At 39.0% G+C, this 26,142-nt stretch overlaps 1 protein-coding gene across 1 annotated transcript in view; it reads left to right on the forward strand.

Moving 5' to 3' along the window:
• Positions 1-22,296, forward strand: part of LOC116484685 (cytokine receptor-like factor 2) — a 91,151-nt gene extending 68,855 nt beyond the window's left edge. Inside the window, exons 7-9 of the mRNA XM_058429392.1 lie at positions 1,380-1,500; positions 3,944-4,028; positions 22,190-22,296. Coding sequence (XP_058285375.1) covers positions 1,380-1,500; positions 3,944-4,028; positions 22,190-22,201 — 218 coding nt within the window. The 3' untranslated portion in view covers positions 22,202-22,296. The remainder of the gene's footprint in view (positions 1-1,379; positions 1,501-3,943; positions 4,029-22,189) is intronic.
• Positions 22,297-26,142: the final 3,846 nt, after the last annotated feature.

Here is a 26,142-nt window from a genome sequence, read left to right on the forward strand (position 1 = left end):
TCAGCCTCCCGAGTGGCTGGGATTACAGGCACGCACCACCACGGCCAACTAAATGTTTTTATTTTTAATTTTTTAATTTTAATTTTTTTTTAGAGGGAGTCTCAGTCTGTGGCCCAGGCTGGAGTTCAGTGGCGCGATTTTGGCTCACTGCAACCTCTGCCTCCCGAGTTCAAGCGATTCTCCTGCCTCAGCCTCCCGAGTGGCTGGGATTACAGGCACCCGCCACCACACCCGGCTAAATGTTTTTATTTATTTATTTATTTTATTTTATTTTTTTAGAGGGAGTCTCAGTCTGTGGCCCAGGCTGGAGTGCAGTGGCGCGCTCTTGGCTCACTGCAACCTCTACCTCCCGGGTTCAAGTGATTCTCCTGCCTCAGCCTCCTGAGTAGCCGGGATTACAGGCACGCACCTCCAAGCCCGGCTAATTTTTGTATGCTTAGTAGGGACGGGGTTTCCCCATATTGGCCAGGCTGGTCTCGAACTCCTGACCTTGTGATCCACCCGCCTCGGCCTCCCAAAGTGCTGGGATTAAAGGCATGAGCCACCGTGCCCAGCCTTCAATGTATGTTTTCAGGGGGCATGATTTAAGGTGCACAGCCACCAACAGACAAAAGGAAGCTCTCATATGCTGTAAAGACCTCCAGCAACCACAAGCCTCCAAAGGCTGGGTGTTGAACCTACCCTTACTTCCTGGGGTGGCTGTGGGATGTGTTGTTGTCCAGAGACACAGTGTCTCTTTCCAGGATATTTTCCACAGGAATCAAAATTTGCTGACACTAATATTCATTTAAAAAAAAAAGAGGGCCATCTCTACTAAAAATACAAAAATTAGCCCAGTGTGGTGGCAGATGCCTGTAGTCCCGGCTACTCGGGAAGCTGAGGCAGGAGAATTGCTGTATTAAAAATACCAGACTGGGCTGGGCACAGTGGCTCAAGCCTGTGATCCCAGCACTTTGGGAGGCCGAGGCAGGTGGATCACCTGAGATCAGGAGTTCGAGACCAGCATGGCCAACATAGCGAAATCCTGTCTCTACTCAAAAATACAAAAAATTAGCTGGGCATGGTGGCAGGTGCCTGCCATCCCAGTACTCTGGAGGCTGAGGCAGGCGAATCGCTTGAATCCGGGAGGCGGAGGTTGCAGTGAGCTGAGATGGCGCCACTGCACTCCAGCCTGGGTGACGGAGTGAGATTCTGTCTCAAAAAAAAAAAAAAGTAAGTAAAAGATTTGCTGACAGGAATATTTATAAAAAACAAAAACAAAACAAAAAACAAACGACAACCAAGAAAAAATAAAAACACCAAAAAAATGAGGAGGGTGGTTAGGGATGAGATGTAACATCATGTTGAAAACTTACAGCCGCCTTTTCATTTTGTTTCAGATTCCTGCGCAGAGACACCAACGCCTCCCAAACCAAAGCTGTCCAAATTTATTTTAATTTCCAGCCTGGCCATCCTTCTGATGGTGTCTCTCCTCCTTCTGTCTTTATGGAAATTATGGAGGTAAGGATGACTCTTGCCGCCCGTGGGTGGAGGGATCTGCTTGCAAAATGTCTGTGAAGTAGGAAAAAAGATGAATTGCCTGATAGAGTCATTTCGCTGGGCCTCAGTTTCCATACAATGCCCACTTTTCCGATGGTGCATTACAAGAAATTTCGGAGGGGCTGGGCACAGTGGCTCACACCTGTCACCCCAGCACTTGGGGAGACCGAGGTGGGCAGATCACAAGGTCACCAGTTCGAGACCAGCCTGGCCAATATGGTGAAATCCTATATCTACTAAGAATACAAAAATTAGGGCTGGGCGCGGTGGTTTACCCCTGTAATCCCAGTACTTTGTGAGGCCGAGGCAGGTGAATCACGAGGTCAAGAGATCGAGACCATCCTGGCCAACATGGTGAAACCCCTTCTCTAATAAAAATACAAAAATTAGCTGGGCATGGTGGTGCACCTGTAATCCCAGCTACTTGGGATGCTGAGGCAGGAGAATTGCTTGAACCCGGGAGGCGGAGGTTGCAGTGAGCCGAGATTGCATCCCTGCACTCCAGCCTGGGCAACAGAGTGAGACTCCATCTCAAAAAAAAAAAAAAATAGCCCAGCCGGGTGTGGTGGCTCACGCCTGTAAACCCAGCACTTTAGGAGGCTGAGGCAGGCGGATCACCTGAGGTCTGGAGTTCGAGACTAGCCTGGCCAACCTGGCGAAACCCCACCTCTACTAAAAATGTAAAAATTGGCCGGGCGTGGTGGCTCACGCCTGTAATCCCAGCACTTTGGGAGGCCGAGGTGGACGAATCACGAGGTCAGGAGATCGAGACCATCCTGGCTAATATGGTGAAACCCCATCTCTACTAAAAATACAAAAAAATTAGCCAGGCATGATAGTGGGTGCCTGTAGTCCCAACTACTCGTGAGGCTGAGCCAGGAGAATACCGTGAACCTGGGAGTTGGAGCTTGCAGTCAGCCGAGATCACGCCACTGTACTCCAGCCTGGGTGAGAGCGAGACTCCGCCTCAAAAACATAAAAACAATAAATAAAAAATAAAAATAAAAATATAAAAATTAGCCAGGCGCAGTAGCGCGCACCTGTAGTCCCAGCTGCTTCGGAGGCTGAGGCAGGAGAACCGCTTGAACCCAGGAGGTGGAGGTTGCCACGAGCTGAGATCACACCATTATACTACATCTTGGGTGACAAGGGTGAAACTCTGTCTGAAAAAAAGGAAAAAATAAAATTAGCTGGGTGTGGTAGCGTGCACTTGTAGTCCCAGCTGTTTGGGAGGCTGAGGTGGAAGGACGGCTTGAGCTTGGGAGTTTAAGGCTGCAGTGACCTGTGCTTGCACCACTGCACTCCAGCCTGGGTGACAGAGCAAGATCCTGTCTCTCAAAAAAAAAAAAAAAAAAAAAAAAAAACAACTAAAGAAGTCCAGGTAAGCTGGGCAACTTGGTGAGGGTAGCAAGAAGAACTGTCCAAGATCTAATATTGTCTTTGCTCCATCTGTCACTGAATTTTTGGCTTTGAATCCAGTTAGAGTTCTAGCCAAAACAATATTCTTTCAGACCACAGAGAGCGTTCCAAAAATGTGAGGTTGAGTCATTTTCTTATTTATTTATTTATTTATTTATTTCGAGATGGAGTCTCACTCTGTCACCCAGGCTGGAGTGCCGTGGCACGATCTCGGCTCACTGCAACCTCCGCCTCCCGGGTTCAAGCAATTCTCCTGCCTCAGCCTCCCGAGTAGCTAGGAGTTCTAGTCATTTTCTTATTTATTTATTTATATATGTAGGTATTTATTTTGAGACTGAGCCTCACTCTGTCACCCAGGCTGGAGTGCAGTGGCGCGATCTCGGCTCACTGCAACCTCTGCCTCCCAGGTTCAGGCAATTCTCCTGCCTCAGCATCCCAAGTAGCTGGGATTACAGGCATCTGCCACCACACCTGGCTAATTTTTGTATTTTTCTTTTTTTTTTTGAGACGGAGTCTTGCTCTGTCGCCCAGGCTGGAGAGCAGTGGCGCGATCTTGGATCACTGCAACCTCCGCCTCCCAGGTTCAAGCAATTCTCCTGCCTCAGCCTCCTGAGTAGCTGGGACTACAGGTGCCCGCCACCACGCCCGGCTAATTTTTTTTATTTTTATTTTTATTAGAGAGGGGGTTTCACCATGTTGGCCAGGCTGATCTCGAACTCCTGACCTCAGGTGATCCACCCGCCTCGGCCTCCCAAAGTGCTGGGATTACAGGCGTGAGCCACCACGCCCTGCCTCCTGGTGGGAACTTTATGAGGACCCAGAGGCAGGGTCCATGGGGAGCGGGAGGAGACACATGTGTCCACGTGGAAGGCCCCGCTCTGCCTTTCTTGGTCTCTCCCTGGGGTATATGCCCTGCAGGTGCTTCTTGCCAACCCTGCCTGCGGGGCTGTGGCCGACCTGACCACACTCTCCATCTCTATTTCAGAGTGAAGAAGTTTCTCATGCCCAGTGTGCCAGACCCGAAATCCATCTTCCCCGGGCTCTTTGAGATACACCAAGGGAACTTCCAGGTATCCGCCCTCTCCTTGTGTCTCTTCTCTTCTCCACCAAGCAGGTGCACTGTGCCCGCACTCCTATCTCTGTGAGCACGACCCTTTTAGAGAATGACGTTAACGGCCGGGCGCGGTGGCTCACGCCTGTCATCCCAGCACTTTGGGAGGCTGAGGTGGGAGGATCACTTCAGGTCAGGAGTTTGAGACCAGCCTGGCCAACATGTGAAACCCCGTCTCTACTAAAAGTACAAGAATTAGCTGGGCGTGCTGGCTCACTCCTGTAATCCTAGTGACTCTGGAGGCTGGGGCAAGAGAATCGCTTGAACCGTGGAGGCAGAGGTTGCGGTGAGCTGAGATTGTGCCATTGCACTCCAGCCTGGGTGACAGAATGAGACTCTGTCAAGAAAAAAAATAAAGGAAGGAAGGGAAGGAGGGAGGGAGGAAAGGGGGAGAGAGGAAGGGAGAGAGGAAGGAAGGAAGGAAGGAAGGAAGGAAGGAAGGAAGGAAGGGAAGGAAGAAGAAAGAAAGAGAGAAAGAAAGAGAAAGAAAGAAAGAAAAAAGGAAAGAAAGAGAAAGAAAAAAGAAAAGAAGGAAAAAGAAAGAGAGAGAAAGAAGGAAAGAAAGAAAGGAAGAAAGGAAGGAAGAAAGAAAAGTGGCATGATCTCGGCTCACTGCAACCTCCACCTCCCAGGGTCAAGCGATTCTCCTGCCTCAGCCTCCTGAGTAGCTGGGATTACAGGTGCCCACCACCACACCTGGCTAATTTTTTGTATTTTTAGTACAGACGGGTTTTTTCACCATGTTGTCCAGGCTGGTCTCAAACTTAAGTCCACCCACCTTGGCCTCCCAAAGTGCTGGGATTACAGGCATGAGCCACCGTGCCCAGCTTATGTGTCCTATGTGTTGATTTTAATGCTGGTAAGCTGTGTCTGAATTTCAAAGGGAAGAGGGTATAAAGAAGCATGTCCAACTGTGACTTCCCATTATGACTCAAACTAGGTTTTTTTTTTTAAGACAGAGTCTCGCTCTGTTGCCCAGGCTGGAGTGCAGTGGCACGATCTCGGCTCACTGCAAGCTCTGCCTCCCGGGTTCATGCCATTCTCCTGCCTCAGCCTCCAGAGTAGCTTGGACTACAGGCGTGCACCACCACACATGGCTAATTTTTGCATTTTTAGTAGAGACAGGGTTTCACCACTTTGACTAGGCTGGTCTCAAATTCCTGACCTCTGGTGATCCACCTGCCTCTGCTCTCAAAGTGCTAGGATGACAGGCTTGAGCCACCTCATCTGATTTTCAGGTCAGGAGATCGAGACCAGCCTGGCTAACACGGTGACACGCCGTCTCTACTAAAAATACAAAAAATTAGCCGGGCGTGGCAGTGGGTGCCTATAGTCCCAGCTACTTGGGAGGCTGAGGCAGGAGAATCACTTGAACCCGGGAGGCAGAGCTTGCAGTGAGCTGAGATTGGGCCACTGCACTCCAGCCTGGGCGACAGAGTGAGACTCCATCTCAAAACAAAACAAAAAAGTTTTTTTTAGTGCTGAAGCAAAATCAGCATTGAGAATTGATCACCATCATTACATCCACTCAACAGAGAACCAGGAGAGACCAAATGCGATAAAATGACGGAGGTCTTTACCTCTGCGTTTGCACTTTAGGGCTTTGGATAATCCAAGCAAATGGCACCTGTTAAGAATTTTCCAGGAGAGGAAAACTTTGCAATAGAATTAAGCACCATAAAAATATTATTAAAAATCATGTACAATGAAATGTCCCCTTTTCTTCAGAGTTAAATAATTCAAAGTTTCCTTTTTTTAAACACACACACACACACACACGCACACAGAACACAATTATGTACAGGTTAACCAAATATTGCATAAATGTTCTGAAATTCAGAGTCCGCTGTAATTTACCTAATACAGGTGAAACTCATTAATACTCAAACTCTACAGGTGGGATTTATGATTATATAATATCTTTTTTTTTTTGAAACTGAGTCTCGCTCTGTCGCCCAGGCTGGAGTGCAGTGGTGTGATCTCGGCTCACTGCAAGCTCCGCCTCCTGGGTTCACACCATTCTCCTGCCTCAGCCTCCTGAGTAGCTGGCACTACAGGCGCCTGCCACCACGCCCAGCTAATTTTTTTGTATTTTTAGTAGAGACGGGGTTTCACCATGTTAGCCAGATGGCCTCGATCTCCTGACCTTGTGATCCACCTGCCTCGGCCTCCCAATGTGCTGAGATTACAGGCTTGAGCCACCGTGCCCCGCCGATTATATAATATCTTAACGCCCTCACTCTTTCCAGTTAAAATGCTGCAGATTTGTTTCTAGTCTTTTTGGGGACCCTTGTCGATGGCTTTGGTAAAAGTCATGTGATTGCATTTTTTTTTTTTTTCTGAGACAGAGTCTCGTTCGTCACCCAGGCTGGAGTGCAGTGGCGTGATCTCGGCTCACTGCAACCTCCGCCTCCAGGGTTCAGGAGATTCTCCCGCCTCAGCCTCTTGAGTAGCTGTGATTACAGGCACCTGCCCCCACGCCCAGCTAATTTTTTGTATTTTCAGTAGAGACAGGGTTTCACTATATTGGCCAGGCTGGTCTCGATCTCCTGATCTCGTGACTCCCCCGCCTTGGCCTCCCAAAGTGCTGGGATGACAGGTGTGAGCCACCGCGCCCGGCCTGTGATTGTATTTTTAACATCTCGACATTTCTCAAAGCTTTTCTCTTCCAGCCCATTGGTTTCTGAAGGGGGGATTTTTTCTTGCCTAGTCATCACTATGGTAACCAACGTATTTTATTATAACAACTTCCCCTGCTGTCGTGTTCCCTACTGACCTATTTCTTCAACACTTCACTACCAGACTAATTTCTTGAAAATGTACTATAAATCTTTCAGTTCCTTGCTCAAGAACTTAAAACGGTTCCCTACTGCCTATGAAAAAGTTATGGCAATTAAATAGCTCCATAATTTCTAATGTCATTTATTTTCCATTGCCCAATTTCCAATCTTCATGACCACCAAGCCCTTGCCAAGTTACTTCTATCTATTCCACTTTTAGGACTGCTTAAGAACTTTTGCCTAACCTGTTTCTTCCATCTTCCACATCGTGTTCAAACTTTAAACTCTGCCTTTTTCAGTAGACCATCTCTGATAAATCGTGCTCTTTCTTCTCTGTACTTCTGCTACAGTTTTAAGAAAATATCATGCACAGTAGCAACTAAATATTCTGAGTGTTTGAAGTGTATTTTACTTATACACTCAGTTCTTTAAAGGCAAGTGGAGGGCAAGGACAAGGACTGTATCTTGTACATTTATGGTGAGCTACATGAAACTCAACACCATACATGCTCCATTAGATACACACAGAAAGTAGCTGTTTTTCTGGGCTTTCAGTACTGACACACCTTACATTTAATCTCAGCTTTCTTTTGCTCTTCTAGTGGCATTATATCTCCATGTCACAGTTTCCTCAAAATTAAAATGAGCACAAGAGCTATTTTTATCCTAGAATACAATGAGATAATGTATGTCTGATAGTGAGTTTTTAATAAATTCACTATTATTAACCTATAAAGATAGAATTTAAAGCATTGTTTTTGAAAGCTTGGCCCAGCAGCAGGTGGGGAAACGTGTTTTCTGCATTTTCATCAATGGCTTACTCTATAAACATGTTGCTCAAGGATGCTATGGGTACAGAATATGACAGAGGTGAGAAGAATGGAAGTAGTTATCTGCTTATATAATCGGATGTGAGTCAACCTTCTCCACTGAAAAATTATAATTCTTAGAATTGATTCCAGCTTAACCTCTAATCTACCCTATTCATAAGATTCACTATTTTTGGAAACTGGAAAAAAATTTAGAAGGCACTTGCCATAATTCAGGCCAAATCTGTCAAAAACTGAAAATAGGAGATAAAATTAGGGATAGACATAAGGAATGAAACCAAGAAAGTAAATGAAAGAAGACAGGATTTGGCATTCCAAAAATATTGCATTGGTGTAGCTGAGAGATTAGCATTAAGCTAAAGGAAATATTGATTCCCTTGATTACAAAATTTAAAAAGCTCCCCAGAATATTGTGACATTCAAGTCTTGGATTATATCCTAGAAATAAAGGACAGCTTTTACAGCAGTTACATGATAGTAATAAAAGAAGATATTATTGCTGAGCTATCACTCTGTTCCAAGTCTGTGCAGTCTTTTTGAATTCTCAAAACAACTCTATGATGCAGTCACTACTATTACTCTCTATTATAGGAGAAGAAACAAGGCTTAGAGAGGTCTAGTAATTTTCCTAAAGTCAGAGAGCTGGTAAATGTCAGAGGCAGGATTTGATTCTGGGCCAGGCCTGCTCCAAAGATCATGCACTAAACTGCAGTTATTACACTTCTCAAGTCACATCAGAAGGTTGGCTCAAATGGAGATGGTGATGCCCCACTCTTCATGGATTATTCAATTTTCTCTACTTAATCTTTATGTGACTTTAAAGGCTTTATTTGCATGCAAGTTTTTCAAGTAACAACAGCAACTAATTTAACAAGAACATTTATTGAGAACTTACTGGGTGCCAGAGACTATTCTAGGTAATTTTTCTAAGTATTTTTTAAACTTCGCAGTCATCCTCTGATGTAAGCATTAATCATCAGCATCATCATCATCATCATCACCACCACCATAACCATTACTACTATCATCGTCATTATCTATGCTTACCAAATAAGGAAATTGAGGCACAGTGAGGTAACTGTCATTGCCAAGTGTTAATTCACAGTTAGTGGTGGTACCAGCATTTAAACCCTGGCAGGCTGATCACCAGACTTGTGCTGTAACATACAGGGGCAAATAGTATCCTGCCAGAATTCTGTCTCTGTTTTCTGTATTAATTTTTCAATTAAAATTTGGCTTGTTAGTTTCAGTATATTATTCCAGCTGGTCAATGTTTTAACTTTGATTCTTTCTCATTCATCTATTATAATAGGTAGCTTGCACAGGTTTCTACCATCTGCAAATTTGAGGTTTGAATTGCACTTTCTGTTTTTTTTTTTTTTGCAACAGAATTGAATTATAAACATTACTAAAAAGCCAAAATATACATAGATATTTACACATAAGGCCATGGATGATTTGTTCTTTGATATAATCACGAATTATTTTTATTCCATATTTATTATCTGACAAAATTATGTATTTAAAATCTAACAAATTGGGTTCATAATAGATTCCAAAAGTATTCAGGGATAAAGCTACCATGATGCCTTATTTGCGAAAGCTAAAGACATGTAGTATGTTTAAATTGTTCATACTTAAAACATTCTCATTGCATCGTTGAGTTATTTCCAGTATTTCTGTCATTTTTGTATTTGCTAGAGCACCTTAAAAGAGAGAAAATTCAAATTGCTAGTGTTTAGTTTTGAAAATCCAATGATGCTCAAGTGGGACGTACTATGATGTGAATATATGAATATTTGGTATGCTTTTAGTTTTTTAATATTTATTTTGAAATAATGATAGATGCATACAAAGTTACAAAAATAATACAGAGGTTCTTGTATGCTTCTTCTAGCACCCTACAATGGTAATATCCTACAGTTATGCTATAATATCAAAATCAGGAAATTAACATTGGTACAATATGATTAATTACACTGTAAATTTATTTAGAATTAATCCATTTTTACATGCACTGATTTGTGGGGGGGTTGTGTGTGTGTGTGTGTGTAGTTCTATGTATTTTTTTCAAATTTATAGATTCACATAACCACCATAGCAACCAAGACATGGAAGAATAACTCCATCACCACCAAGAAATTCCTTTGTGCTACCCCATTAGAGCTGCATCCTTGCCTATGTCCCTAAACACTGGAAACCATTAATCAGGTCTTTTGTAAAATTTTGTGATTTCAAGAATGTTATATAAATATAATAACATAGTATGTAACATTTTGAGATTGACTTTATTTACTCAGCATAATAACGTTCTTGGGACCCAGTCAAATTGTTTGTGTATATGTAATTTGTTCATTTTTATTGCTGAATTAATATTCCGTGGTATGTATGTACAATAATTTTATTTATTTGTTTTTTATTTAGAGACAGGGTCTTGCTATGTTGTCCAGGCTGGTCTTGAACTCCTGGCCTCAAGCAACTCTCTCACCATGGCCTCCCAAAGTGCTAGGATTACTGGTGTGAGTTACTATGCCTGGCCCACAACAACTTTAACCACTCACTCATCGAAAGATATCTGGGCTTTTCCTGTTTTTGACTATTACAAATAATGCTGCTATAAACACTTCAGTGCAGGTTTTATGTGTGTACATGCATAGGTTTTTGTGCAGATGAATGCCCAAAAGTATCATTACCATGTCATGTAAGTAATAGCAAATTTAATGTCATAAGAAAGTTCTAAATTGTTTTCCAGAATGACTGTATTACTTTATATTCACACCAGCAATCCATGAATGATCCAATTTCTTTGCATTCTTGCCAGCATTTGGTGTTGCCACTATTTTTAACTATAGCTATTCCAATAGGAGTCTAGTGATAGGTCAGTGTGGTATTTTATTTGTAATGGCTAATGGTGTCCAACTTTTCATGTGCTTATTAGCCATCTGTATATATTCTTCACTGAAATCTCTATGTCTTTTTCTGATTTTCTAATTGAGTTTTTTTACTGTTAAGTTTTGAAAGTTCTTTATGTAATCTGCATACAATTTTTTGATGTATGGTTTGAAAAATTTTCTCCAGAATTCTACTATTGTTGATAGAATGTTCTAAGTGTGAATTAGACATGTCGATGGATTATGTTGTTCAGCTATTCTATATATTTTTCTGAATAACTGTCTAGTAGTTCTGTCAGTTCCTCAGATGGGTATGTTGAAGTCACCAAGTCTAATTGCCGATTTGCCTCTCCTTTCAGTTCTAGCAAAATTGCTTCTTGTATTTTTCTAGCTCTGTTGTTTAGTATGTACATTTAGGATTGCTAAGTTTTCTAGATATATTTGCCTTTTTACCGTTACATAATGCCCTTTGTTCTTGTCATGTAATTTTCATGGCAATGAAGACTACTTTTCATGAAATAATACATATATTTATATATATTTGCCTATATATATCCCAAACATATGTATATATAAATATGTATAAATATACATGTGTGAATACGTTTCTATATATATGTAACTATATATATACTTGTATATACATAAAATCTATATACCTATATCTAGCTATTTATTCATGTATGGAATAGTCTTTTTTGATTTTTTTTTGGTATGAGTGCTTGCATGGTATAACTTATTTATCCTTTTAGTTACCACCTTCTCATATTATATTTGTAGAGAGTTTTAAAAACCTACTCTTTTCTAAAATTGGCATATTGAGATAATTTACATGTAATATAAATAATAGATATGTTAGAACTAAATCTGCCACTTTATTATTTGTTTCCTTTATTAATCATCTTCCTTTCCCCCCTTTCTAACCTTCCTGTGGGTTAGGTGGGGTTTTTTTTTGGAATTCTATTTTGTTTAATCTATGTTTTCTGTAATGTTTTGCATACATACAATTTTATTGGTATATATGTGTGTATGTATATGTGTGTGTATACGTGTGTATATATGTGTGTATGTATGTGTATGTGTGTGTGTATATGTATGCGTGTATATGTGTGTATATACATTGGCATATTTACACACATACATATACACACACATGCATATATATATATGGATCAATGGACAGACATAACTATATAGATGTAGATACCTGTTTCAGCCTCTCTACCATTTCCCCATCTGACAATCTTATACTTTTTGTTTCAACAATCAAATAGAATTTTACACACTCAAAAGGAGAATAATCAGTTATATTCGCCCCTATTTTTATCTTTCCTGTTGTTCACTATTACTTTTTAATGTTCAATGTTTCCTTTTGTTATTTCTTGTCTGTTTGAAGATCTTACTTTATCCAGGCTTTTAGGGATGGGCTGCTGACAACGTCTCTTTGTTTACATCCACCTGAGGATATCTTTATTTCACCTTTTGTCTTAAGTATATTTTTATTGCATATAGAATTCGGCATTCACAATTATTTTTTGCACTTGAAAAATGTTGTGCTACTTCCTTCTGGACTGCATGGCTTCTGAATAGAAATATGCCATCATTCAATATATTTTGTTCCTCTATAAGTTATGTGCCATTTCTATCTGTTTTAGAACATTTAGTTTATCTTCAGTTGCCAGAAATGTTAAGACAATGTGTTTTGGTGTTGATTTGTTTGAAATTTATCCTATTTGGAATTTGCTCAGTTTCATTATTTTATAGGTTTTCACTTGTTTGCCAAATTTGGAAAAGTTTCTGTATTTCTTTAATTATTTCTCATGCCTATATTATTCTTTTTCCTTACCTTCTTGGACTCCAGTGATACAAAATTCAGATATTCAGCTGTTGACCACAGGTCTCTAAGGCTCTGTTATTTTGTTTATTTTTAGCCTATATTTTCTCTGTTATTCAGAATGGGTGTTTTCTTTTTAACTATCTTCAAATTCACTGATTCCTTCATTTGCTATCTCTAATCTGCTATTGAATGCTTCCTGTACATTTTTTTAGTTTCATGGTTATCTATTTTGTATTTAAAATTTTCTTTTTAAAAATATTTTTCTTTTTTAAATTTTTTGGTAAGATGTTCTATTATTTCCATTTGTTTCAAGAGTGTTTGTAATTTCTCCTTGGTTGTTTTTATACTAGTTGCTTTAAAATCCTTGCTAGATAATTACAACCTCTGTGTCAGACTCATGTTGATGTTTGTTGATTTTTTTTCTTATTCAAGTTGAGATTTTCCTGGTTTTTAGTATCTCTACATTTTGCATATTATGTTTTAAGACTCTTATTCCTACGGAAATAATCTATTTTAGCAGGCAGCTATTCAGTTTTGACTTAGCAAACAGATCTTAGCCTACTTTTGTGAGCTGTGGTTAAATGACAACTTCGAATTTCAGAACTATTTCAGTGTTATTCTTATCTGAATTCTTTTGTGCAGTACTCGGAGAGCAATCTGATTCTTGGAAAATTCTGAAGGTTAAAGGTTTTAGTTCTTAAACCTGACATTTTGATATGGTCAGTTTCGCATGAGACTTACTCAGGAGTTTGCACAGGACTTTATATTTGTTTTAAGGGTTCCTTTTTCTCACCTCTACCCTCTCCATAATTCCTTTTCACCTCTCTAGTGTGGAGGGGCAGGAGCACCGCTTCATTTGTACTGGGAAGGAATTGGGAGTCCATGTCCTCCAGTCAACCTCTATTGACTCCAAACCAGCAGTGGGGAGAGGGAGAGGCACCTCCTTGTTACTGCTATGCGGGGAGTAAATGTCTGAGCTCCCCACTCAATCTCTGCTGACACTGTATCAGCAGCAGCAAGTGGAAGTGTCACTGCCTCATTACTGCTCTGTGTGGATAAAATTCTAGGTTTCCCACTCAGTTTTTGTCAATGAGGAGGGGGCACTGCTTCACTGCCATTGGGGAGGGGATGAAAATTCATACTTCCTCCACAGCCTCCGAAGACACTGTGTGGACAGCAGAGAGGAACAGGTCAGTGTTTTTCATCGTGGTCTTCAGCTGAAGAGGGTGATTATCATAAAAATGATTTTTGCTCTCCTGTTTAGTCCCCCTTCTGGTCCTTAGGCTCCAGGGGGGGTTTTTTTTTTTTTTTCTATGCTTGTTGCCTTTTCTAGATTGTCAGTTTTTCCAGCATCTTGTCTGGGATACATAGGAAGCAAGAAGAAAACCAAAACCCAGAACACTCACTGCCTTGCCGTTCATCAAATGCCAAGATCTCTAGCCAAATTCCTCATCCTTTCTAACTTTTTGGAGGGTATTTCTATGGTTGCTTTATGTATCATGTATAGGAGTTTTAGCTCTGTTTAATGTGAGGAACAAAGAGACATCTGTATTTATTTATTTATGTTTTGAGATGGAGTTTTGCTCTTGTTGCCCAGGCTGGAGTGCAGTGGCATGATCTCAGCTCACTGCAGCCTCCGCCTCCCGGGTTCAAGCAATTCTCCTGCCTCAGCCTCCCAAGTAGCTGGGATTACGGGCGCATGCCACCAAGCCTGGCTAATTTTTGTATTTTTAGTAGAGACGGGGTTTCACCATGTTGGCCAGGCTGGTCTTGAACTCCTGACCTCCAGTAATCCACCCGCCTCAGCCTCCCAAAGCGCTGGGATTACAGGCATGAGCCACCGCGCCCAGCCATATGTATCTTTTTAAGAACTAAAGTCCAAATTTTTTTACAAACAAATTTATATTGGCTTTATGATAACAGCTCACACACATGTGAATATAGGGAAAGCTGTTAACAGTTGTGTTAGAATGGTAAGATTATTCCTCTTTTTTTTTTAACCAATATTCTACCATGATACTTATATTACTTCTGTGAAGGAAACATTAAGTTTCTAATTAAATTTCTAAATGTGCTTATTGTGCTTTATGTTTCTAAGTTATTTAAATACTCTTTAGCTCAGGTTTACTTACTTACCTATCACCGTAAGTGCCAACTTCTCTATTTGCCAGATCACAGTTGACCTTTCTTTTGAGAAGGAAAAAGTTTTAAAGAAGTTTTGCTGAGCATAACACTCAACGTTTGAACAGGATCAAAAGGAGATATATATTTAAAAACTTATTGCCAGGAATTGGCTTACATGATTGTGGAGGTTGTTGAGGCAAGTCTGAAATTTATAGTGCTGGCCATCAGGAAGGGCAGGCTAGAATGCTGCAATAAGAACCACTGCTATACACAGAATTTATTCTTGTGCAGGGAAGCCTCAGCTCTGATTTTAATGCCTAGTAACTGATTGATTTAGCCTTACCCTGATTATCTCGGGTACTTTACTTTACTTAAAAATCTATTGATTATGAGCCTGGTGCAGTGGCAAATGCCTGTAATCCCAGCTGCTCAGGAGGCTGAGTTGGGAGGATCACTTGAGGCCAGGAGTTCAAGACCAGCCTGGGCAACATAGTGAGACGCTGTCAAAAAAAAAAAAAAAAAAAAAATCAAAAGATTATAGACTTAAATCACATCTACAAAATACCTTCATAACAATACCTAGACTAGTGTTTCAATAGCTGAGGACTTTAGCAAAGCCAAGTTGACATACTCAAAAACCCAATACATTGGGTAATCTAATACAGGATTTTCTGTTATAGCTAATAAAATATTTCAAAACAAAATACAAAAATTACATCAGAGCATAGGTCATGTTCAAATGTGTACTAAAAAAAGAAGTTATTTAAGCTTTGTGATTGTACAAGATGGGGCATGAATTGTATATAAATTTATAGGTAACATTATTGTATGGATTTAAGATATGTTAAAAACAGCAAAATTATGTTGTGAAAAATTACTACAAAATATTTCTGTGTAATAAATAAAATTGCCTTAGCTATCTTTTTATCAGATTTAATTAATATAAATGTATTACCTAACCTTTAAAACGTAATATTTGTAAAAAATTAATTTTGAAGCAACAAAAGGTGACATAATAAACATTCTGGAAATGTTTTTATAATAAAATAGAGTGAAAAAATAAGATGCAAAATCAAATATGTATATTATGCACTCAGTAGTAATGTTTGTTTTGTTTTGTTTTGAGACAGGGTCTTACTCTGTCACCCAGGCTGGAGTGCAGAGGACTGATTTCGGTTCATTGCAACCCCTGCCTCCCAGGCTCCAGCAATCCTCCCACCTCAGCCTCAAGAGTAGCTGGGACCACAAGTGCGCATCACCATGCCCAGCTAATTTTTTGTAGAGATGGGGTTTCGCTATGTTGACCAGGCTGGTCTTGAACTCCTGGGGTCAAGCAATCTGCCCGCCTCGTGCTCCCAAAGTGCTGGGATTACAGGTGTAAGCCATAGCACGGGCCTGCTAATGTTTATTATAATGTTAATTATTACTAGAAAACATTATTAATCAATGCTATAGTAAGCCCATACTATATGCCAGTCACTCCAATAAATGTTTTGGATGCTCAAAGCAACTCCATTAAGTATTATTATCTTCCCCCTATTCCAGATGAGGAAATTGAAAGTCCAGGAATTTAGCTTGTAGGGATTAAATCTAACACATAGACAATGTAATAATTATCTCTATAATTAAGTTTAAATACATAGGAAGGAATTTTGGTGAATATCTTTAAAATCTTTAGGTAGGCCAGGCACGGTGGCTCACACCTGTAATCCCAGCACTTTGGGAGGCCCAGATGGGTGGATCACCTGAGGTCACCAGCCTGACCAACATGGAGAAAGACCATCTGTACTAAAAATACAAAATTATCCGGGCGTAGTGGCGCATGCTTGTAATCCCTGCTACTCGGGAGGCTGAGGCATGAGAATCGCTTGAACCCGGGAGGCAGAGGTTGCAGCGAGCAGGGATAGCGCCATTGCACTGTAGCCTGGGCAACAAGAGCGAAATTCCGTCTCAAAAAGAAAAATTCAGGTAGGGGAAATCCTTTTTAAAGATTGAAACTTTCCATAAGTCATGAAGAAAAAGCCCATAACTGACAGTCTGCAAATTTAAAACTTTTTAAAAAAGTTTGAAGGTAAAAAGCACTGCAAAAAACAATGTTTAAAGATAAGAAACACTGGAAGAAAATATTTTCGTTTTTCTTTGTATGTTACATATTATTCTGCTAGTTATCAATTTATTGACTCAGCTCCAAATGCAAAATTTCAGGATGCTCTCTGAAATTGAATCTGGGCTCTTTAAATTTTTCCTTTGCCAGCTGACATTGAATCATTCTCAATAGAGGGCGCCAAAGATACACTGCAGGAGGAAAGGGTTGTACTTCCTTGTTCCGCTGACTCAGCGGGTTCCTGAAGCGTGCTTAGCTTTCTCTGACATTAGGCTCCTGTAGCACAGGCAGTTTCTCCAGTACCTAGCTCATGAAGTGTGCAGTGCCAGCAGTATCCAGCAGTAAGTAGCTTCCCCTGGCATCCTCCCGAAAGCCTTTTTGTAGCAAAGTGTTTCTGATGAAATACCTCTCCACGCCGGGCGCGGTGGCTCACGCCTGTAATCCCAGCACTTTGGGAGGCCGAGGCGGGCGGATCACGAGGTCAGGAGACTGAGACCATCCTGGCCAACATGGTGAAACCTCGTCTCTACTAAAAATACAAAAAATTAGCCGGGCATGGTGGCACATGCCTGTAATCCCAGGTACTCAGGAGGTTGAGGCAGGAGAATCACTTGAACCCGGGAGGCAGAGGTTGCAGTGAGCCGAGATCGTGCCACTGCACTCCAGCCTGGGCACCAAGAGCAAGACTCCGTCTCAAAAAAAAAAAAAAAAAAAAAAAAAAAAGAAAAAGAAATACCTCTCCATGGGCAACTTACCTCCTCACCATAGAGGGAAGACTTCCAAAAAGTTCTGTGAGTGTAGTATTCCAGAAACGTCTCTGTTATTCAGTGAACCATGGCTGTGGTCTCTCCAACAAGGTCTGGATTTCAACCCTAGGGGAGGGGTGTCTTCCTGGGGTGCTCTATCTTAACCCTGACATAGTGACTACTCATTATATCTGCTATTTGTATATTCTTTAGAGTCATCTTTTCTTCCTACTAACCAGTCTTTCATGATGCCAATAATATAATTACATTATTGTTGATAATTTTTTATGCTATAGTTAATGATTATAGTGAATATTAATTATATTAAACACTCCCTCCCTGTTCAGATTATAATATGGTTTGTCTCAGATTCAGATTGATATGCAATTGGTACCAGTAGTGATCCCAGGAGATAGACTCTCTGTCAAAAATAGGATTTTAGTTTGGTCATACCTTTGGGTTTGAGAGCTGTGCTGATCTCCTTGCCAATGGGGAGATTGATGTTGGTGTGGTGGCCTCAAAATTAATCAAGCTATCACTTGTGGTTGTGATAAAATGCTAACTGAAACTTGTGCCTTAGGAGCCCAAGTGACTGCTAAACTTGATTATTATGACAGTAATGATGACTAGAATGGCTGTGGTATGGAATAGATTATTTGGAGTTCACTTGAGTGCTAACAAAGAGAAAATGACAAGCTCAGAAATGTTAAATCCCAGCTCCAGTTATAGTTCACGAATCAAAGAACTTCTATGACAGTCCTAAAAGGAGCTATTACTTATTGTGCTCAGAGGGCTGTTGTTGCTGAAAATCAAACACAAAATTTAATTATGTGGGTTGCTGAATTACAATGGCAGTTAAATTCTCAGGCTTGCCAAGTTTCTTGTGAAATTTAGGGCTAAGAATGGGATGCTGAAATTTGCAATGGAGACAATTGGTTGGATCCACATAAAATTGACAATCCCGAGCCCCAGTGTCAAACTTTCTAAGGCATTTCATTGCGAAAGCTGTGGGCAAGAGCTAGCAAGCCAGGTTTGAAAATGCATCACAGGCTGCAGACTTTATTTCAACCTGTAGTGCCCTTGAACATGTTCAGAGGTCAAAAATATCACTATATAGAATCAATTCAAGAAACCTGTCAGTGGATAAGAAAACCCTGAGAGTATCTCCTGAAGAAAAAAGAAATCTTTCCTCTGAAGGGTGAATGGAATAGGAGCCATTAGAAGGACAGAGAAAAATAGAAGGAAATAGGAGAGGAGGATGTTGGGGAAACACATGTAGGAGGGTATTTACAAATGATAGAAAGGGCCAATGGTGTAAAATACTGCAGTAAGTTCCATTAGTGAAAAGACTTAAAAGTGTCCACTGGATATTTTTCTTGGTGACGTTTGCAAGAGTGGTTTGAGTATAGTGGAGTAGAGAGTGGGATGGTAGATGAGGAGACAGGAATACAGATTGCCTTAGCTCATCTGCAGTAAGTTACTTCCTTTGAGTTTGCCCTGTGTTTCCTTGACTGACAGTAATTATGAAACAATATATGTATTTCCTTACAGACAGGAATAAGGTCAGCATGCCTGACATCACCACAAACCTTAAATATAATTCTGGATGTTCTGACCAATGTAATGCGATCATAAAAAAGGAAATGATAACGATGATGATGGAGATGCATAAATTCTTGACATAAAGATAAACATTTAGTAAAATATCATTATATGAGATTGAGAAACTGTTTACTTAGAAAACCTTGAAAAATAACTGATGAAATACTAGAAATAATCAGAGAAGTTCAGTGAGGGAACCAGATGCCAGATGAAATGGAAATAAATAAAATTAAGCTTTCTTTTAACCAGCAATAACAAATTAAAAATAATAATGAAAAATATTTCCCACTTACAATATATGTGTATATTAAAGATAAACTTAAATACATGGTAAAATTTGCCATTTCTTGAATGGAAAAACTGAATGTCTTAAATGTATCAGTTTTCTGAAAATTATATATTTAAGGTCATCCCAATTCAACATTACAAAACTTTTTATTTCTTAACACAGAAAAAAATTATTCAAGAGTATAGACAATTGAATGGACGAAAAGAGTCAAGAAATCAATGTAATTGATATCTTTGAGGTAGAACTTTCTGTAAAAAATAATAAAGAGTAGTATAAAGTTGTTGTAGTTTAAAATAAAAAAGAAAAACACCAGGATTTAAATGGACTTTAAATTAAAGTCAAGAGCACATAATTAACTTAGCATATCACAAAAGAGTTATTTTATATCACTATAGATACAGAATAGTATTCAATAAATAATGTCTATCAGGAAAAATTTAGGGAACAAATACTGCTAGACTCCTACCCCAACTCCTCCATAAGAATAAATTTAAATGATTCTTTCCATTATAAATGTCTGTGAATATGCTTTTCCCCCAAGCCCCTAAAAATTAGTCATAATAAAAACACACAGATGAGTATGAAACAAATGACAGTGAAAAGGTACTGATTGCAGCACTGATACAACACTAAATAGTTGGAGATGACCTAAATATTCAAAGAAGGGACTGGTAAAATAAATTAGGGTGTATCTATAAAACTGAATAATATAGAACCATTGAAATGAGGATTTATGTATGTGTATAAGACAAAGATGATCTCTATTTGTTGCGTGAAAAATTGTTTAAGATATTAGAATATGTATGCAGTTTAGTAAAAATGTATATATTAATATATGTTTAGAAAAATTTAAGTATGCTGACAGTGATATATTCAGGTGTAATATATAATGCCTATGATATTTATTTGCTATCTTCATTATATTTTTTCTGACATAATTTTGCATTCATATGAAGTAGCAAATCTATTTCATAATTGACAGTAATATATTGATGGCAACCATTTTTGAATATTAACAGAAGCTGCCTTTTAGATTATTTGTAATGAAAATAGAAATAATTGTATAAGCTAGGTATTACTGCATAATGGCTTAAAATAACAATCAATTGTTATTTACCATAGTTGTTATGAGTCAGAAATTGGAAAGGGCCTTGGATGGTTGCTTCTGGCTTTGGGTGTCCTATTAGGTCTCAGGACTGAAAGATCAGATTCCCAGGTAGATCATTTACATGGCTGGGAAGATAGTGCTGGCTTGTGGATCAAAGAGCACAGTTCCTCTCCTCATGAGGAGAGCAGCCACGGGACTACTTGCATGTCCTCAATATATACCTGCTGGCTTCTCCCACAGTTAGTGATTCAAGAGCACAAGGAGGAAGCTGCAAAATCTTTTATGGCCTATCCTTTCAAGTCACAAACTGTCGTTTTTAGTATTTCATAGGTTGCAGGTTTGCCCCATTCTTTATTGGAGGGGATTACATAAGGGTGTGAATATCTGGAGCTGAGGATCAGTGAGGACTATTTTGAAGTCTAACACATAATTATATTAAGAAAACATAAAAATAAAATAATAAATGTATAAAAAATTGTAAGATGCCATAGAATATCTGTTAGCATAGCAAACTGATTGGTCTTATTCATCAACTGAAATGATTGAAAGCGTTATTGCAGAGAAAATATTTTAAAACTAATATTAGGTAAGCAGAGATACACGCAAAAATGCATATAGGGTATTAGCTACTATTTAAAGTGAACGGTGGATAAAGATTGAGGTAAAATGAAGAAATTCAAATGGTTATATTAGAGAGTAGGATTATGGGCAGATAAACATTTTTATTTATTTTCTTTAATATGGTACCACTTTTTTTTTTTAGCAAGACATGTATTTAAAACAGAGACAATGTCAGTATTATACAACATTTAAGTCATTATATATTAATTCTGTTTGTCTATAATTGAAATAATGGATGATTAATTCAAAACAGTATCAAAAATTAATAAAAACAACACAAAAGCCTACAAAGAAACCAAGAAAATTTATAAGAAATTTATAAGAAAATTTATAAGAAATTTATAAGAAAATCTTACAAACATCAAAGAGCAAACATAACCTAATGATAAATATGGATAAACCAATATTGAATATGCTTCTATAAAAGTTGAGGGATTTTAAATTTCGACACATGAATACAAATGTTAGAAGGTAATATGATCCCAGCACTTTGGGAGGCCGAGGTGGGCGGATCACGAGGTCAGGAGTTCGAGATCAGCCTGGCCAATATGGTGAAACCCCATCTTTACTAAAAATATAAAAATTAGCCGGGTGTGGTGGCGTGCACCTGTAGTCCCAGCTACTCGGAGGCTGAGGCAGAAGAATCGCTTGAACCCGGGAGGCAGAGGTTGCAGTGAGCTGGGATCGCACCACTGCACTCCAGCCTGGGTGACAGAATGAGACTCTATCTCAAAAAAAAAAAAAAAGGCAATATCAACTGTTTCCAAATTGTTATGGCACATTTAGTCCGTCATTCAATAAACAATTATGGAGCACTGATTTTTTGTGTCATCATTAAATGAGGTGTTTATTACATAAAGTTGGATAAGACACTGTCTTTATTCTCCAGGTACCCATAACCAAGTAGTGAAAGCAAATAATTGCGATATATTATGATAAATCTTATATTTAAAAGCCTGGTATAAATAAGGAAGTAATCTCCATAAAAAGAGAAAGAAGGGATCAGCAAAATGATTTAAAAACTGAGTAGAGCTTTTATTTTCTATATACTATCAAAATGAATAACAAACCCAAGAACATTGGTGTTTTTAAAGATTAATTTTGTTCTATTTTGTAACATAGTTTTCTGTACATATGTTAGCCTCTTTCAAGTTGCAAGACACATGCTCAATTTCCTTCCTGTAATAGGATTTGTTTTAAAGATAAACAGAGAAGGCAGGAACAGCAGCCACACAGCCAGGACTCATGTGCGATTGAATTGTCAATCAGAATGCAACAAAGCCTTAGCAATTCAGGTATCCTGTCCTCTTAAAAAAAGCTACACCTTGCTGGCATATCCTGTAGATATGTAATACCAAGTTTGTTTTTTCAGTGTATAACTCAAGGTTCCTGCTGTTCATGACTTGTACCATCCAATGGCTTCTCCACTCACTACTTCATAGTCAGTGCCCCGCTGGGTAGCACTCTAATGTCAGACCATCTAATGAAATACCACTCAGCAATAAAAAGGTATGAGCTACTAATCCATGTAGCAACATGGATGAATTGCAAATGAATCATGCCGAAATAAACCACTCAAAAGGCTACATACTGCATAATTCCATTTATGTGAATTTAAAGATAAAACAATATTTTAGGGGCAGAAAGCAGATCAATGCTTGGGGTTGGTGATAAGGGGAGAGTATGAGGTAATATTTTGGGGTGATAGAAGTGCTCTATATCTTGATTGTGATGGTGGTCACATGACTGTATGCATTTGTCAAAACTCATAAAACTGTACACCAGAAAGAGCAAATTTTATTGTATGTACTTTATTTTTATTTATTTATTGAAACAGAGTTTCACTCTTGTTGCCCAGGCTGGAATGCAATGGTGCGATCTCGGCTCAGTGCAACCTCTGCCTCCTGAGATCAAGTGATTCTCCTGCCTCAGCCTCCCAAGTAGCTGGGATTACAGGTGCCCACCACCACCCCCGACTCATTTTTATATTTTTACAAAATACAAATGAGGGGGTTGAAATATTTGTCATTCTTTCTTACTTATTTCCTCTTACTTTTAGTCTCTAACCAAGGAACTACGGAGAGACGGGGTTTCACCATGTTGGCCAGGCTGGTCTTGAACTCCTGACATCAGGTGATCCACCTGCCTTGGCCTCCCAAAGTGCTGGGAGCCACCATGCCCAGCCTACTTTATTTTTAAACAAGTAAATATAAAAACTAATTTACGGTTTTTGTGCGTGTAGCTTCAAGACCCAAAACAAACCTACAACAGAGTTACCTGAGAATCACAGAAGGAAAAATAAAATTTAGATCTAGAAAGCTTGCTGTCAATAACCCCTCATTTTATTTAAAAAATTCAGAAGCTGAGCCTTGATGGAAACAAAAATACTTGCAAAAGGGGGCAGAAAATATTTAATCTTGATCCTTTGAGGCCCACATCAAAATGTAAGGAGAAGATGACAGTTGCTAGGCACTTCCCAGAACCCACCATTTGATTATCTCAAGGTGCCAGAGAAATAAAAAGTTGAAATAAAGTCTTGAAAAATGTCCAGGAATCTCTGAATTAGATTACAGGTGAATATGAGACCTCAAGGGAATATTCTACATATTGAGAGTAAACAGGTTATTCTTTCTAATATTCTTCCATTTTTCAGAAAGTTTAATCCCTGACAAATAGTTTATTTGAAATATGAGGTAGTCAACCCACAAACTCCAAGTTGAAATTTTCTCCCTTACGCTAGGCTTCTCAGAGAAGAATTAATAATTGAGGAATTGGGCAGTTTGAGTAAAGTCTATTACTTTGCCTTGATATTGGGGACAAAATGAAGGTTTCCTTCTTTCCCTTTCTCTGACTCCTATGTGAAGACATCACAGGAATAGGGAAAATATTTCTCAACTTTGGAAATTAAATATCATTTAATTGACCTGCTTTTCTAATAACTGATTCAATTTTCTTATCTACATGCTATTTTTTTAAAAATATAAATGTAGTATTAGATTACTTATTTTAAAAATAAGTTTGAAAAGATAAATTCTGTAACTCTTCCTCCATAGTTCCTTGGTTAGAGACTAAAAGTAAGAGGAGATAAATAAGAAAGAATGACAAGTATTTCAAGAGTTGGAAAGAAGACAATAATAGTACTATTCAGCCTCTAAGATCTTAACAGCAAACACGGATGGTTTTAGAGGTACGTATACCTCATGCTGTGCTATGTTAATAAATACAATTTTTAAATGAAATGAAAAGCTAAATAATATAAAAGTTATACTTTCAACTCCAGTCATGCATATTGTGTAACTGGGGCTGAACACTTGAGTTTTCATTATTTAACATGAACTGGTCATATCACTGCCAATTCCTCTTTTTTTTTTTTTTTTTTTTTTTAAGAGATGGAGTCTTGCTCTGTCACCAGGCTGGAGTGCAGTGGTGCAATTTTGGCTCACTGCAACCTCTGCCTCCTTGGTTCAAGAGATTTCCCCTGCCTCAGCCTCCTGAATAGCTAGGACTACAGGCATGCGCCACCACGCCTGGCTAATTTTTTTATTTTAGTAGAGACAGGGTTTTACCATGTTAGCCAGGATGGTCTTGATCTCCTGACCTCGTGATCTGCCTGCCTCAGCCTCCCAAAGTGCTGGGATTACAGGCGTGAGCCATTGCACCCAGCCCAATTCCTTTTGTCATAGAATTTTTTTTGGAAATAGTTTGTTTTCATAACAGAATTATGAAAACATAAAATGTCAGAGCACTTGTTACTGGTTACTGAGCACTGGAAATGTGGCTATTGTGATACAAGAGCTACATATTTTATTTCATTTAATTTCAATTGATTTAAGCTTTAAATAGCCACATGTGGCTAGTGGCTACCTTATAAGGAAACATAATTCGATACACTGGCCAAGAAGACATGTGAATCGCCCACAAGGAAAGGAGAGGTTTGAAGGACAAACAAATTAGTCCAGTCAAGGATGTCAAATATAACTGCAATTGTCTGCTAGCACTTTTGATTATACTGAAACCTTATGTGGCATGGGAAAGGGTTACCACTAAAAATAAATCAGGGCCTTTACTGCTGATTTCACGTTTTCTTGCTACATAGGTCAACCAAGAGAGTACCAACTGGCTGGCTATTTACATTTCCACAAGAAAACAACAGACAACTTACAGCTACCTATAAATATAGTGGAGGACACTTGAAACGGGAAACCAGATAATCAATCTGCCTCACTGGCACAAATTTACTGAGCGAATTCTCACCTGGTGTGCTGTCTCTGCAGGATTTTATATATTCTTTACACTGTCTGGCTGAATTATATTCATATAAATGAAATAAATCTCCCTTTGAATCCACAACAAAAGTGGAATGGTTTAGAATTTTGAGCAAAGTGGTACACTCACCATCAGGAGTATTGTGCCCAAACACAACGAGATACTATGTTTTGTTATATTCTTAGACCTCATATACATTTTCCTCAGATATCCCAATGGTAACACTTTCGGGAGTAGAGGATGCTATATACATTTTATTTATTTGCATTTATTCAAAATTTTATTTAAATTCTGTATTAATATAATTGCAGATTCACATGCACTTATAAGAAATAATACAGAAATCTCTTGTGTAAAATTTTTCAAGCTTCCCTTAATGGTAACATTGCAAAACTATCATATAATATCATATCCAGGCTGTTAACATTTATATAATACCCCTATATTATTCAGATTGCCAGTTTTACCAGTACGTGTGTGTGTGTGTGTGTGTGTGTGTCTGTGTATGTGTGTGTATTTAGTTCTATACAATTTTTTCACCTTTAAAGTTTCATGTATCCTCAACCAAAGTCAAGATAACACTTCCAACACCACAAAGATACCTTATCCTGCTCTTTTCTAATCATGCCCAGCTTGCTTCTGCCTCACCCTATACTTAACTACTGAAATGTCCTCCATTTCTAAAATGTTATCATTTTAAGGATTACAGAAAGGAATCATGCATTTTGTCATCTTTTGGGAATAGATTTTTTCTCACTCAACTATTGATACACCCAAGTTTCTGCATGTATCAGTAGTTAATTCCTCATCATTACTGAGTAGTGTTCCATTGTATAGATATATGACAGTTTAACAATTTACCTGTTGAAGAGCAC

The sequence above is a fragment of the Hylobates moloch genome, unplaced genomic scaffold (genome assembly GCF_009828535.3).
Source record: "Hylobates moloch isolate HMO894 unplaced genomic scaffold, HMol_V3 SCAFFOLD_16, whole genome shotgun sequence".
NCBI classification, from domain to species: Eukaryota; Metazoa; Chordata; class Mammalia; order Primates; family Hylobatidae; genus Hylobates; species Hylobates moloch.